Source organism: Cricetulus griseus, chromosome 4 (assembly GCF_003668045.3).
Source record: "Cricetulus griseus strain 17A/GY chromosome 4, alternate assembly CriGri-PICRH-1.0, whole genome shotgun sequence".
NCBI classification, from domain to species: Eukaryota; Metazoa; Chordata; class Mammalia; order Rodentia; family Cricetidae; genus Cricetulus; species Cricetulus griseus.
Window position 1 is genome coordinate 59,087,520 of NC_048597.1, and position 15,246 is coordinate 59,102,765.

Consider the following 15,246-nt stretch of genomic DNA (forward strand, 5'->3'; position numbering starts at 1 on the left):
GTAGAGGTCCAAGAGCAGAAAATAATAATGCTGAGAGGTAACAGCATTAGACCAGCTCTTTCTTATGGCAAAGCTGGTGTCTGGGGAGGTAAATGGCAGCATTTTAATAAAGGGTCTGGGTTGGTTCCAGTCTGTCTTGGTCATGTAGATGTACTGTTCTTCAGGGTCCTTATTTTGTATTCTAGTAGTGGCACTGTAACCAGCCTGGCAGAAGTGAAGATATTCTAAAGGGATACTTATGTCCATTAGACTATTGAAACAGTGGGCCCCAAGAAATTGGAGTTCCCCTAGGAAACTCATGTTGGGAGAAGAGAAAGCCTAAAGCAAAAGCCCCTATGGAGAGGGGAGGGGGATGGATACATGGATGGACAGAGAACTCCTCTCCTCCCTGAAAGAAATTTACAACATGATGTTCTACCTTACAGGAGAGAAAGTGCAGAACCATACCTTGACTTGGACTGCTTAGTAGAAATATAGCGCACTTGCTTTTTTGCTTGTTTGTTTGTTTGTTTTTTGTTTTTGTTGTTGTTTTGTTTTTCCAAGACAGGGTTTCTCCGTAGGTTTGGAGACTGTCCTGGAACTCTCTTTGAAGACCAGGCTGGCCATGAACTCACAGAGATCCTCTTGCATCTGCCTCCTGAATGCTGGGTTGAAAGGCGTGCACCACCACTGCCCGACTTCTTGCCTTCTTAAACTTTAACCTCATGTTAAGACCCAGAAGATGGGCTTGGCCAGGGGTAGCTGCATTTCTTTGTCCTTCCTCACACCCACCTTTAGAAAAGCACACTGACTAAATCTGTTTTCACTATTAATTTAACTGTTTCAGTTGGCTTATTGCTGACTTGTTGAGCCACAGGCTGTGATCCTAAGACCATAGCAGCACATCTCAGATACTCTGTGATACTCTGTGATCCTGTTATGAATTAAAAATTCATAACAGCAAGATTACAGTTATGATATAGCAGCAAAAGTAATTTTATGGTTCAGGGTCTTCATAACATGCGGTTTTCTGTCTAGCCCTGGCTATCTTGGAACTCACTCTGTAGACCAGGGCAGCCTCTGACTCACACAGATCCATCTGCTCTTGTCTCCCAAGTGCAGGGATTAAATATGTGCAGAGAACCAATTTTTTTTTTTTTTTTTTTTTTGGTTTTTCGAGACAGGTTTCTCTGTGTAGCTTTGGAGCCTATCCTGGCACTCGCTCTGGAGACCAGGCTGGCCTCAAACTCACAGAGATCTGCCTGCCTCTGCCTCCCGAGTGCTGGGATTAAAGGCATGCACCACCGACGCCCGGCTGAGAAACAACTTTGAGAGTTGCCTTTGATTGCTTGTCAAATTTCTTAACACTATTTTTAGTTTGTTTTAAAATGAGTCATGGAATGTTTCGAATGTTTCTCACATGTGTGTCTGAGGTGGAGTTTTGTTTTGTTTTGTTTTCTCCCAGTGGGTAGGATAGTCTTGAACTCTGTAGTCCAGGCAAGCCTAAGCTTTAGTCTCTGTTTTATCTTTCCTAGTAGACAAGAGTACAGGCCTTTGCCACTGGCTCTAGCTCCTAGTTCTTTCTGGCTAATTTGTATTTGAGTTAAAATCAAGGTCTATGTCCTGCTTTTTTTGGACTTCAAGTTTATACTGAAGGAAGGCCTGTGTAGGGGAAAATTACCGAGGGGGGGGATATCCTTGAAAATGGCCTTGGAGTTGGAAATGGCCACTTGCTGTGGGTGTGCAAATTCTGAGTTCAGTCCCAGAACTGGCTCCCCTTCCCTTGAATATTATTTGGAAACTGATATAATGTCTTTGAATTTTGGTAGCCAGTTTCCTCTCTGGCTTTAGTACAGGTTACCTTACTAATAATGTTGGAATCTCTGTTTTGAGACAGGGTCTTGAACACTTGATTCTTCTGACTTCATCTTCCACCTTCCAGGTTGTGGAATTACAGGGGTGGGCTACTCTGCCTAGTTGAGAGCTGTCCTGTGACAAGTGAATGGATGTAATGTGCTGCTCATCTATAATCTCAGCACTCAAATGCTGAAGTAGGAGGGCTGGCAGTGTTTGAAACCATCCAGACCTCCATAGTGAATACAAGGCCATCCAGGACTACAGGGCAAGACTGTCTCAAAATAACCACAGGAAACCTTTATGGAAGGTGTGTAAGACTCCTGCCTCTGTGCACCAGTACTGCCTGGCCAACTTGTGACTTCTGACCCACATTCAAGTGATTTTTATATTATAGCCCCCAAACTACTACTGGCCTTATACCTGGGATATATAAATCAGTTAACCTTTTTACTTTCTTCATTTGCCAAACAAAATTTACCTTAGTTTAAGAGTGAGTTCTAGTAAATGTAACATGCTAGTATTTACTCCTTCAGTCACACTTAACATGTTTAAAACAGGTAGTGTGTATATTGGAAGGTGCTTGTGGATGCTTGCCTTTGATGTTTTAGTCTGGCTTTTCATAGAGAAAACACCATTACTTTCATCTTTAGTAGCCACATTTGAGACGTTCATGTTGGGGACCTCAAGTGTCTCTGTTGATATGTTTTATGACTTTTTCCTCTCCATTTAAATTTTTGGGGGGAGGGTTGAGACAGAGTTTCTCTGTGGCTTTGGAAGCTATCCTGGAACTAACTAGCTCTTGTAGACCAGGCTGGTCTCGAACTTACAAAGATCCGCCTGCCTCTGCCTCCCGAGTGCTAGATTAAAGGTGTACGCCACCACTGCCCAGCTCCATTTAAAAATTTTATGTGTATGGGTTTTTTGCCTGTATGTATGTATGTGCACCTTGTGCATACCTGGTACCCATTGAGGCCAGAAATGGACATTAGAACCTCTGGAACTGGAATTACAGTTGTGAGCTGCCATATGGGTTCTGAGAATTGAACCTAGGTCTTCTAGAAGAATACCTAGTGCTCTTAACCTTGGAGCCATCTCTCCAACTCCTGGTGGTGTGTTTCATATAGTATATTTTATCTGTCTCTGTTTTTTGTTTGTTTGTTTTGTTTTTTTGAGACAAGGTTTCTCTGTAGCCATGGCTGTTCTGGAACTTGCTTTGTAGACCAGGATGGCCTCAAAACTCAAGAGATCTGCTGTGTCTGCCCCCTGAGTCTGCCACCATCTCCCTTGCTGCTGGTTTGTTTTACGGTGTGTTTTCCCACTTCTTATCTTTCTGTTACCAGTGTCTGTTCCTGGCCACATTAGACTCAGCTATTGTTTGGGCTAGCCTTTCTGTGTGGCAGAACTGCAACATCCATTCTTTACTTTTTTTTTTCTCTTCTAGCTTTTGTTGTTTATTTGAAACAGTCTTATATGTAGCTAATACTGGTCTTGAACTTTCCATCCTTCTGCCTTAGTGTTTCTAGTGTGTACTACTAAGCGTCACAACTGTTCTTCATTTTGTTAGAGATTTGTATTGGGTTTGTCACCTTTTCTAGGCATTTATAGAAATCTCATTTTCCTAGGGTTATAGCAAAGAATGAAGCATAATTAAAAGGTTAGCTAAAAGTTGAGACTATTAGGAGATGCTTTGTACTGTGTGTGTGTGTGTGTGTATGTATGTATGTATGTATGTATGTATGTATGTATGTATATACTGTGTGTGCGTAAGTATCATGAGCATTTGTGCATACTTGATTAGAGGTCAAAAGACAACCTCAAATATTTCTCAGTGGCATTTGCCTTGGTGTTTGTGTGTATTGAGGGGATCATATGGGTCAGAGATTAACATTGAGTGTCTTCCTTATGGCTTTTCTACCTTAATTTTTTGAGACTGTCTTTCTCACTGAATCTGGAGCTCACTGGTTGGCTAGACTTTCCGAAGTAAGTCCTTGGATCTATTTGTCTCCCTTGCAAGCCCTGAGGTTACAGATGCCTGCCATATTTGGCTTTTTTGTTTTGTTTTGTCTTTTCTTTTTGTTTTTGCTTGTTCAAGACAGGGTCTCTTTGCAGCTCTGGTTGTCCTGGAACTTGCTCTGTAGACCAGGCTGGCCTTGAACTCATGGAGATCCACATGCCTCTGCCTCCCTAGGGCTGGAATTAGGTGTGGAACTGGAACTAGGTGGCACCACCACCCTTAGCCAGTGCTCTTAAACACTGACCCACCTCTCCATCCCCTCCATCTTGTTTTTGAGGATGTCTCACACACTATTCTGAGACTAGCTGGCCAGAGAGCCTCAGGGATCTGCCTGTGTTCAGGCTGGGTCCAAGCCCTGGTTTTTTGCATTGGTTCTGGCCCCTCTTCCCCAGACCCCAGCTGTCACTTCTGTATATATTAACTTCTGAGCAGAATTAACTTGAGCAGCAGTTCTCAACCTGTGGATCAAAACCCCTTTGGGGTTGCCTATCATATAACCCTTACCAGTTGTTTACATTGTAATTTACAATAGTAGTTAAATTACAGTTATGAAGTAGCAGTTAAATAATTTTATGGTTTTGGTCACCACAACATGAACGATATTAAAGGGTCACAGCATTAGAAACGTTGACAACCACTGCTCTTGAGAGAAAGGAATTAATTTGATGGACATAATATTGTGATGGGGTTGTTCCCTTAGGAAGGGATCTGGCTAAGTTCATGGGGAAAGAACATAGGGTTGAGATGTGGGAGCATGCCCAAACCCAAAATTTATTGTAAGATTTTGTTCAGAAAAAAAATGTCTGGTCTTATTTCATTCATTCACTTGCATTGCCAGTTGCTGGCTTGAGTTTCACACTTAAGCTTTTAAAGCTAAGTTTGATGTCTTTGGTAAATGCTCTGACAGTTGGAATGGTAGGGAAAAGTGGGAGATTGAAAGAACAGTTTAGTGGCTTGATTTGTCTTGAAGGAATAATAGCAGCACCTCAACTAGAGTAGATGTGGAAAGGCATTCTTGGCAGAAAGAGTGTTTGCATACAGAAGAATGGAGTCAGGAAGTGGTAGGGCTATTTGAAGTGCTGCAAATTGTGCTCTGTGAAAGGGATGTAAAGTTTGTAAGTGTGATAAGCAGTTGATAAGTGACGGATTCTAAATGCTCTTACAAGGCTTGTAATTAGTTTTTACTTTGGAGCTTACTTCCATGGTAGAGAAATACATATTTTGCATTGTGAGACTTCAGATGCTAGCTAGAGAGCAGTGTTTTAACTATAATTTATATGAGCAGGGAATCTTTTGAAATGCTCTGGAGGTACTTTTACAAATTTGGGAAATGATATTGCAGACAGTGGCAAGCTATTGAGACTTTAAACAGGGTTTATAGATGTGAATGAGGAAGACTTTTCAAGGACCATGGATTGAGGCAGTGCCCGTGGAGATAGGGCTGGTGAAGTGGCATGGGAAAGGATAGAGGTGATGCCCAGTTTGATAGAGGTGTCAGATAGTTCGAGTCTAGGGTGATTTGTAAATTTGTTTTAGACACATCCTAATCATCAAGTGGGAGAATGAATTGGTAAGTTTGAAGGGCAGGATATTTTGAAGAAAGGTTGAATTTTAGCTGCCGGTGAACAAGAATGGAGAAGTTGGATCTGTGAGTCTGATGGAAATAAGAGGTCAGTGTTGAAAACTGATGGGCAGTTGTTGCCATCATAGACATCCAGCAGTGCTGTACTTTGTCCCTGGTGACAATGTTACAAAAACCAGGGACCTTAACAATTAAGTGATCATTGGAAGTAGTAGCGTGGTAACCTCGCTACTTGGCTTTCTATTTAGGTTAGTATAGGGTAAACTGCAGTTCAGCAGAATTGTGGGAGGTAGAAAGGGTATTTGTGGGCCATCTTGGGAGCCTGGTCACTGTTTTCTTCATGAATAAATGGATCCACGTTATTTGTAGCAACATTTGGTTTGATGGATTTTTGGAAAATAATTCTGTGAAAGATAGTACTGTCAATGTCATTCTTGTGTTTTAAAAGATATTATTTAGGCCTGGGGTTGTGTTAGAGTATCCAGTGGTAGAGTGATCGATCACCTAGATGCTGATGAAAGTGGTTTCTAGACTACATAACTTATACACATGGTTTGTTTCACTATGTATTCTTCACTGGCTGGAACTCAACATATAGACAGGGCTGGCTTCCTGCTCAAGGATCCGCTCCTGAGTGCTGGGTTTAAATGAAGTACCACCACACCCTGCACTCCTTGTGCAGGGATTTATTTATTTAAATTTTCATGGGATATTGTTCTTTGAGGTTTTTAAAGCTGTATTGAATCAACATAGGCTTTGAACTGAGAAAAGGAATAAAGCAGAAAATACATACATTCATACAATTTCTGAAGTTCATATAAGCTAGGTGTATGTGCCTTTCTTCCAGCTAGGCTGAAGCAGGAAGATTTAGGAGACCAGCTTGTTCATTGTAATCATACCTTACCTCAACACCCACCTCTCCTCTAATGGACACGGGCCCCAGGTGCTTGTTAGCTACAATTGTAAGTGTGCAGGATTGTCTTTTGTAAAGAATACTTTTCTACTCATTTTCTGCTTCTTTGTGATTGAACCTTCAAATTATCAAGACTGGAAGAGTGAAATATGAATCATACTGTAGTAAAGATCATGAATGAAATGAATTTTGTTTTTTGAAAGCTGTGCAGTATCCTAAAGCAAACCATGCTGAGTTACTGAAAGTAAACATTAGGCTTTCTGTTAATAAAACAACAATGAGGTGCTAGAAGTGTAGCTTGGATTGGTCAAGTGCTTATTAAACCTCCCTCCCCCCATCCACCACGTAGACCAGGCATTGTGGCTCAGGTCTGTAAGTCACCCAGGAAGAAAAGTCAGGAGGATGAAAGTGTCATGAACTCTAGTTGGAGGCCAGCCTGTGACAAATGAGACCTTGTCCTAGAAAACATTTCTGGGGTTTCTATCTCCCAAACATACTGAAAGATTTAGGAATATCAATTCTCTGGAAATTTTTTATCTTTGTTTTTTCTTTTCTTTGTCACTATTCCCACTATTTTGGATTTTTGAGATAGGGTTTCTCTGTGGCTTTGGAGGCTGTCCTGGAACTAGCTCTTGTAGACCAGGCTGGCCTCGAACTTACAAAGATCTGCCTGCCTCTGCCTCTCGAATGCTGGGATTAAAGGCGTGCGCCACCACTGCCCAGCTCCATTTAAAAATTTTATGTGTATGGGTTTTTTGCCTGTATGTATGTATGTGCACCTTGTGCATACCTGGTACCCATTGAGGCCAGAAATGGACATTAGAACCTCTGGAACTGGAATTACAGTTGTGAGCTGCCATATGGGAGAGATCCCCCGCTTCTGCCTCCTGTGTGCTGGGATTAAAGGCATGTACCAGCACTACCTGGCTCTATTCCCACTTTTCATTCTAGCTGTTCCTGTTCATTCTGCTGCTGAATTTTGAGTCCTTTCTGTGACAATCCATCACTTAATTTTGAGAAATAAGAACAGTGATACTAAACTTTGAGCATTCTGTATAGTGACCCATGTATTATCTATCAGTCACCTGGTGAGAGCAACAATAACGTTTAAAAAGCACTCCAGTTTTAGGTGTGGTAAAAATTCGAAAAATAGCCATCTCAGAATTAATGAACATTTAGATTTCAACTTTTTTTTTTCCCCAGACAGGGTTTCCCTGCGGCTTTGGAGGCTGTCCTGGAACTAGCTCTTGTAGACCAGGCTGGTCTGGAACTCAGAGACCCGCCTGCCTCTGCCTCCCAAGGGCTGGGAATAATGGTGTGCGCCACCAACGCCCGGCCTCATTGCTTGTTTTTAAACACGTACACAAAACTTTGATTGCTACAAAAGTGGTATCAGTTATTTCTTTTTTCTTCTATAGAGCTATCTTGGTCTATATACGTAAATTTAACTCATTTGCCTTAAGTTCATAAGCTATCCATACATTGTGTTGACGGACATTGAGAATAGATCCTAAAGAGCTTAGATTTTTTGCTTTCCCATTGTTACAAACAGTATAGTAGGAATAGGTTTGATGCATATATACTTAGTCCAGATAACACATGCCATGTATTTAGGATTGTTAGATTAAGGTATATATAGATTTGCAATTTAAAGATTCTGTGAGTCAGTTTTTTAAAAAGATAGTATAAGTCCCCCCCCACACACTTTTCTTTTGTTGGGGATCAAACCCAAGGCCTTGTGTATATATACTAAAAATATATTTTCTTTTTATTGATCCTCATTTAAACGGCAGGAAAGATCTTATGTAGCTCAGGATGGCCTAAACTTGTATTCTTCCTGCCTTAGTCTCCTGAGTGCTGGTATTACAAGTATGCACCACCAATGCACCACCACTTCTGACCCCAGATCTACTTTCTTTTGTTTTTCAGGACAGGGTTTCTTGTCATGTGGCCCTGGCTGTCCTGGAACTCTCTAGACCAGCCTGGAACCCGACAAGAGATCTTCCTGCCTCTGACTCATAGTTCTGGGATTAAAGCCATGTGCCAACATGCCTAGTTTACTTTCTTTTTTTCTTTTTTTCTTTTTTTTTTTTTTTTTAAGAGACAGTATCTTTCAGTCCACCAGGCTGGTCCTGTTTTCACTTCCAAAGTGCTGAGATTACAGGTGTGTGCCACCAGTATGCTGGGGGCTTTGTTTTTGTTTTTCTAATAATTAATTTTAAATTGACCTATAAAGTAATGAATTTCATTATGGTGTGTATGTACTTTGTTTTAGTGTCCCCCCCCTATTTACCCTCAGAATTCACTCTTTGTATTAGGGTGAGCCTTGCATGTTTCTTGTTTTATTATACATTTAATGGCTGTGTTTTGTTGTATACTTTACACTCTATGTATCTATCATCTATCTCTCTTCTTCATTTGGCAGTAAATATTTAATTAAAAGGTGCTTGGGCCGGGCGTTGGTGGCGCACGCCTTTAATCTCAGCACTGGGGAGGCAGAGACAGGCGGATCTCTGTGAGTTCGAGGCCAGCCTGGTCTCCAGAGCGAGTGCCAGGATAGGCTCCAAAGCTGCACAGAGATACCCTATCTCAAAAAAAAAAAAAAAAGTTGAAATCTAAATGTTCATTAATTCTGAGATGACTATTTTTCGCATTTTTACCACACCAAAAAAAAAAAAAAAAAATGGTGCTTGGGTGACAGATGCAGCCAGATTCAGATAGCAGTAAGCAGTGAGGGAAGGTGAGAAAGACCCGACCCTTCACCACCTATCTCATCTTACGTTGCCCCAGATGCACTGTTAAAGTCAGGATTCTTAAATTTTTAGTCTGTTTTGTGACCTTGGTGTAGCATTTTGAGTGATTAAGCCCAACTAACTGTCTTTATTTAGTTCAGGCTAACATTCTGTCTTGGACTGCAATGTTAGTGACAAGAGACGATCCCCAGGCCAAGCTTGTCTGTCCTGGGTGCGGATCTTGGCCTGGATGTGGGAGACTGAGGTAGTGGACATTTCCTGAGCATAATTAGCTGATCTCCATCGAATAATATGTCCAAAGTGCATGGAGCCTTTGTGCCTCCTGCCAACTATTACCGTGTAGTTGAGCTTGAGAGCTGCTCACCACCTGGAGAAAGGTTCTGTGGGGGAAGGACAGAATGTGCACTCCTGGGAACCAGGAAGCCTGGAGTGGGAACCGAGCCCTGGCTGGCCTGGAAATTCACTGTGTAGACCCACCACACAGGCCTTGAACTCACAGATTGCCTGTCTCTGCTGGGTTCTAGGATTTTAAAGACCTACATCACTGTGCCCAGCCCTCATTATGTTTTTTGTTGTATATCTTATTTTTCTCTTGAGACATGTGACCATAGTGCTTCAGAAAGCAACCTTTTTCATAACTGACATTTCCAGTCTTAATAAATTGGTGCATACTAGCTCATCTTTAGCCACTTAACTATTTTAGTTAACTTCAACCATTCTTTTTCCTTAACAATACTAGATTGCCACCTATAGGTGAAAGAATGCAGCAGCAGGATGTACACAGTGCCTATGCTTCCCCCCCTTCCTTTAAGAGACAGGGTCTCAAAACAAAAACCCAAACAGAGCTGGTCTTTTTTTTTTTTTTTTTTTTTTTTTTTTTTTTGAGACAGGGTTTCTCTGTATTGTTTTGGAGGTTGTCCTAGAACTCCATCTGTAGACCAGACTGGCCTTGAACTCACCAATACCCGACTGTGGCCATGCCTTTAATCTCAGCACTTGGGAGGCAAATCTCTGAATTTGAGGCCAGCCTGGTCTACGGAGCGATTTCTAGGACAGCCAGGGCTACAGAGAGAAACCCTGACTTGGAAAAAAAAAAAAAAAAAAGGAACAATATATCATATTTATATTATGTGTTGTTAATACTTTTACTCAGCTGAACCAAAACAGAAAAGAAATACACTTAACTAATTGTAGTTTAGGGCACCTGCCCTGGGTTGTGATTTGTAGGCAAGCCTGCACTATAATGGGGGGATTTTAGAAAAAGAAAACAAGTAAAAGGCAGTGTGCTTGTTAAAATAGCTTTGAAAATGCTTAAAGAGATTTAATTGAGATCCAGGTAGAGAGTGTTTTGAATGTTTCAGGGTTGACCATGCATTATAGAAATGGGAGTTTATCTATACACTATTCAGTCTTCCTTCTGGTAAAAACACAATTCTCCCTCATCCTTCATATTCCAGCACAGAGGATGGTCACCAGTTGGTTTACACAGTGACTTTTATCTTAGGTGTCAGAGTCAGTTTTCTTTCTATACTGTTTGTCCTGCAAGTTTTTGTCTGCAGGATAAATCCGTTTAAAACTCTTGCCTGCCATAGAATTTTTCATAATGAATGGGTAAGATTTTGAAACCTAGCCTACTAACACTTTGATAACTTTTAACCGTGAGCATGGGGTTCAGAACTGTCACATAAATGAGAAAGAAAGACTTCTAGGGCCCCTGGTGACTTGAATAATTGAATCAAATAAGTAGACTGTCACTGAATTTGTTTTTTTTTTTTTTTTTTTTTTTTTGTTTTGGCCTTTTGAGACAGAGTTTCTCTGTGGCTTTGGAGGCTGTTACGATAAATCTTTCCGCCAAAAGCCGCCGAGCCCCACCGCCACCTGTGCGCTTTACGCCAGCCGCCCGCCCAAGTTAGGCCCAAATGAATACACAGAAAGACTTGTATTAGGTTCAATGCTGCTTGGCCAATGACTAGGATTATCATCTGTTAGCTTAGTCTTAACTATCATAAATCTGTATATTTTATAAGACTTATCTTATTGGACGCCTTATTGGTGTTTCTCCTTGTTGGTGGATCACATTGTACCGCTGGAGGAGGCGAACGGGAAAGGGGGCCCTTCGCTTAAATATGAGTCTCCTTGCTATGTCACTTCCTGCCTGGATCATCACTTCTCTACTACATTTCCCAGAATCCTCTTTGACTTCCAGTCCCGTCTAACTTGCTGTCTCATTGGCCAAACAGTATTTTATTTAACAATAAGATAAACATACACAATAGTACATTCCCCATCAGGAGGCTGTCCTGGAACTAGCCCTTGTAGACCAGGCTGGTCTCGAACTCACAGAAATCCTCTGCCTCCTGAGTGCTGGGATTAAAGGCATGCACCACCAACACCCGGCCCATCCCCTTATAATTTAATGGAATTCTTCCTCCCGGCATACCTGTATTAACCACCCCACCTGGCAGTTTTACTGAATTTTTTAGTCCAGATCACATGAAGTTGAAGCTGAGTTTAAATTCCCTATGCAGCTGGAAAGACCTTGAAACCTTCATTTTCTTAAGTGTCTCCCAAGTACTAGCATTACAGGCATGTGCCACCATTCCCAGTTCTATTTTAAAACTTAAGTTTTAGGTTAGCATACAAAATACAGTTTTCAGTATGGTGATTCATTCATGTATCATTGTTGTCTCACTCCCTCACTCATACATTGCCTTTCTCCATTTCCCTTTCTCCCCCCTTAAATAGACATTTTAAAAATGCAGACTAAACTGGATGGTATGGCATATGCCTATAATCCTAGCACTCTGGAGGTAGAGGCAGGAGGGCCCAGTGTTCAAGGCCAGCCTCAGTTGATAGAGAATTTGAGGTCAGCTTGGGTTACTTGAGACTGTCTTAAAACCTAAATAAATAAATAAATAAAATCCAAACTTTTTATTAGATAAACTATTCTGTCTCATGAGACAGTCATAACCATATGGGAAAGCTATAAATAAAAATACTCATTTAAAAGATAGAGTATGTAATAAACTGATTTAAGACAATAGTGTATGCTAAACTCATTCTTCATATTAATCCCAATACAGGTAATTATATTGTGTGGCCTAATTATAACTTGTTTTATTCTACCTGTCATGTTGCTGTATAACACAAAAAACACATTATACAAAGACTTCACTTGACAAATGTAAATACAGTCTTGGTTTGGTGTATATTGGACACAGTAGTCTTCCTTAAGCCTAAACACAGAAACAAAAGCATGTATTATAAGAGAAAGTCTGAGATGGGAAGTGATAAAGTGGGTATTGAGTAAACCTTTGTTAAAATTTAGCTGGTATCCTTGTAAAATTTCCACGTATTCATTAAGTTATATTATGTCATTTTTATTGTTAGGAGCTGATTTGAAGTTGAGCTCTGTCCTCAGAGTTGTCACAGTTTGCTTACTGTGGCTGGAAGATTAAGATTCTGTTATTCTTTTTACATAGGTATTTATTGAGATAAGATTATTCTGTGGGTTGGATTAGAGTTTAAATGTACCAGGGCTTGTTTCATTTGCACAAAGAAATTTTGAATAGTGGATTTGTTGTGGGTGCTGTAAATTTGAAAATAAAATGTGTTAAGAATGCTAGTTATGGTATTTATAATTCAGGACCTTTGAAGCCTTCTTTATGTCCTTTGATTTTTAGCTGGGATGATTAAATGCCTGTAATCTCAATACATGGAAAGTTAAGGCAAGAGGTTAGGACCAGCTTACGCTATATGGAGAGACCTTAAGTCAGAGAAGGGGGGGTTGAATGTTTATTTTAAGAATTTTATCCATGTATATATGTCACAGGGGGCATGCAAGTATATACATGTCAAACATGTGGAGGTCAGAAACAACTACATGGTGAATTCAGGCCCAGCCTGGGCTACATGGGAGTCTTCAAAAAAGAAAAATATAATAATTAAAATTTCCATGATTAAAGTTTCACTTGAGTTACTGAGCCCCCTGTAAAGCACCTTGTGAAATTAATTCTTTGGGAATTCTAGGTAGGTTTAAAATTATTTCCTTTTATTTTGTCACAGGGCCTTAAATTCATTATTCTCTTGACTTGGTTTCCTGGTTGTTGGAATCACAGATACACAGAGGTGTGTGTGTGTGTGTGTGTGTGTGTGTGTGTGTGTGTGTGTGTGTGTGTGTGTGATGTTTGGCTCAAATGAACTATTACAGTACTGGATTCTTGGAAGGCAATGCAAAGATGTCTTAGATGTTTTCGGAGTTCTCTGCCTGTTGATGCCAGTTTGTCTTGTTTTAGGAAATAAGGTCTGACTATCTTAGAACAGATTAAAGACTACTTCCAGTTCTTAATAATTATGGGATGGAGGGGGTAAAGCATTATATTAAACTGGGTGAGTTTCATTTCTGATAGCTTCATTTTGTCCCCCATTGCATTTTTTTTTCACCCCATGAAGCAAATCCATTTCATTATAAATTCAAGGAAGGGTTTGGCTAAGGACAATAGCCTAACCCTTTGCTGTTTAGATAACATCAAGATTCAGGCATGCACTGTGGCCGGAACTTGTGTGTGCAAGCAGCAAAGGATTTATTCAAATAGGAGTTCTGCCAGTGACAAAGAACAGAAGGGTATATCCTCTAAAACCCATTTAAATTTGCTGAATTAGAAAGCCCTAAATTTTAATATCTTAAGCAGTTTAAACAGAACCAAAATTTGGCATAAAATTCTAATGTTTCCATGGGTTTTTAATGGTTTTATTTTATATAAAGAGCCAGTTTTTGAAAGTTGAAGAGTAATGGCAGAAAGTCTGAGAGGAAGAATGGCATAATGCTATTGGTAAGAAATTTTTCTTTATTTTCTGTGTTGTAGAAATTGACTTGATTGAAAAAGAAATGCACTCTAGCAAGCCAACAAGGGTATATTTTGTTGAGTCTATTTTTGAAGCTTGTTGTTAATGCTTCAAATGCCTTGATTGGGTGTATGTCAGAATTTAATATGAATCTTGGCTACATTGTAGTTTAAGATATTTCTATATTGTTCTTTATGGAGTCATGGAAATGTTAATGGTTCATTTATATAAACATTTACATTAAATTATACATTTAAAATATGCATGTTTTAAATGTAAACACAATTGAGATTATGAGTTTTCCAAGTGTATTTGAAATGTTAATTCTTGGTAATTTCCCAGTGAGGTGTATGTTATATTTAAAGTTAGTGATAATGGATGATTTTTAGAACAATTTTATATTTAAATTAATTTTACAGTTTTGCTAACTTTGGTAAAATTTGGCAAGGCGTTATGTCTTAAAGCAGTTCGAATGTACAGAAGCAATTTTTGTATAAAGAGCTGCAATGTAATATGGTCAGTGATTGTTGAGGAAATTTTAAGTAGGTTGACCTACCCAGTAAATTACCAAACAGTTCAAAATAATTGGAGTGTTCCTTGATAAGCTTTTTAACTGTTCAAGATTTTAGGAATATATTTAATGCTAGACTAAGGTCAACTTGTTAAAACTTTGGAGAAAATTTGAAATAGTATGTGAGCCCAATGAAAATATTTAGTTTTAATGGCAATTTCACTTGGACATAGTGGTTCATTCCTATAGTCCCAGTACTTTTGAGGCTGAGCTATAAAAAGATGGCCATGAGTTTGAGCTAGCTTGGATTACACAATGAGTAGGAGAGTAGGCATCTCTACATAGCAAGACCCATGGAAAAAGGAGAGAGAATGTATGAGGCGGGTGGGGTTCTGGCACTGATAATATCTTGGCAGGTATTGATTAATAGTTCTCAACTGAATACTGGGTTGAGGGGGTGGCGTTAGATGTGGTGGTGAATGAACACCTTTAATCCCAGCACACAGGCAGCCAGCCTGGTTTACATTAGTGAGACCCTATCAAAAAAAGAGAAAGTCTAGGGACCCACTTTTCCTTTCCTCCATTTCTTTCTTCCCTTGCTTTTTTTTTTTTTTTTTTTTTTTTTTTTTTTTTTTTTTTTTTTTTGAGACAGGGTCTCTTGTAGCTCATTCTGGCCTGGAATTCCACGTAGCTGAGGCTGACCTTGAACTCTATTTTTCTATGTTTCACCATGCCCAACATTGCTCTTTATTTGTGTATAGGTCTTCTGGTGACATAACTTGATTCACGGCC

At 39.9% G+C, this 15,246-nt stretch overlaps 1 protein-coding gene across 4 annotated transcripts in view; it reads left to right on the forward strand.

Moving 5' to 3' along the window:
- Positions 1-15,246, forward strand: part of Atp13a3 (ATPase 13A3) — a 74,780-nt gene that overhangs the window by 5,257 nt on the left and 54,277 nt on the right. For 2 of the 4 annotated variants that reach the window (XM_027412899.2, XM_027412903.2), the window contains exon 1: positions 1,997-2,143. The exons of 1 other annotated variant lie outside the window; for it this stretch is intronic. In XM_027412899.2, coding sequence (XP_027268700.1) covers positions 2,137-2,143 — 7 coding nt within the window. In that variant the 5' untranslated portion in view covers positions 1,997-2,136. Of the gene's footprint in view, positions 1-1,995; positions 2,144-15,246 lie in introns of those variants that run through there. One more of the 4 variants, XM_027412904.2, reaches the window with a different exon arrangement.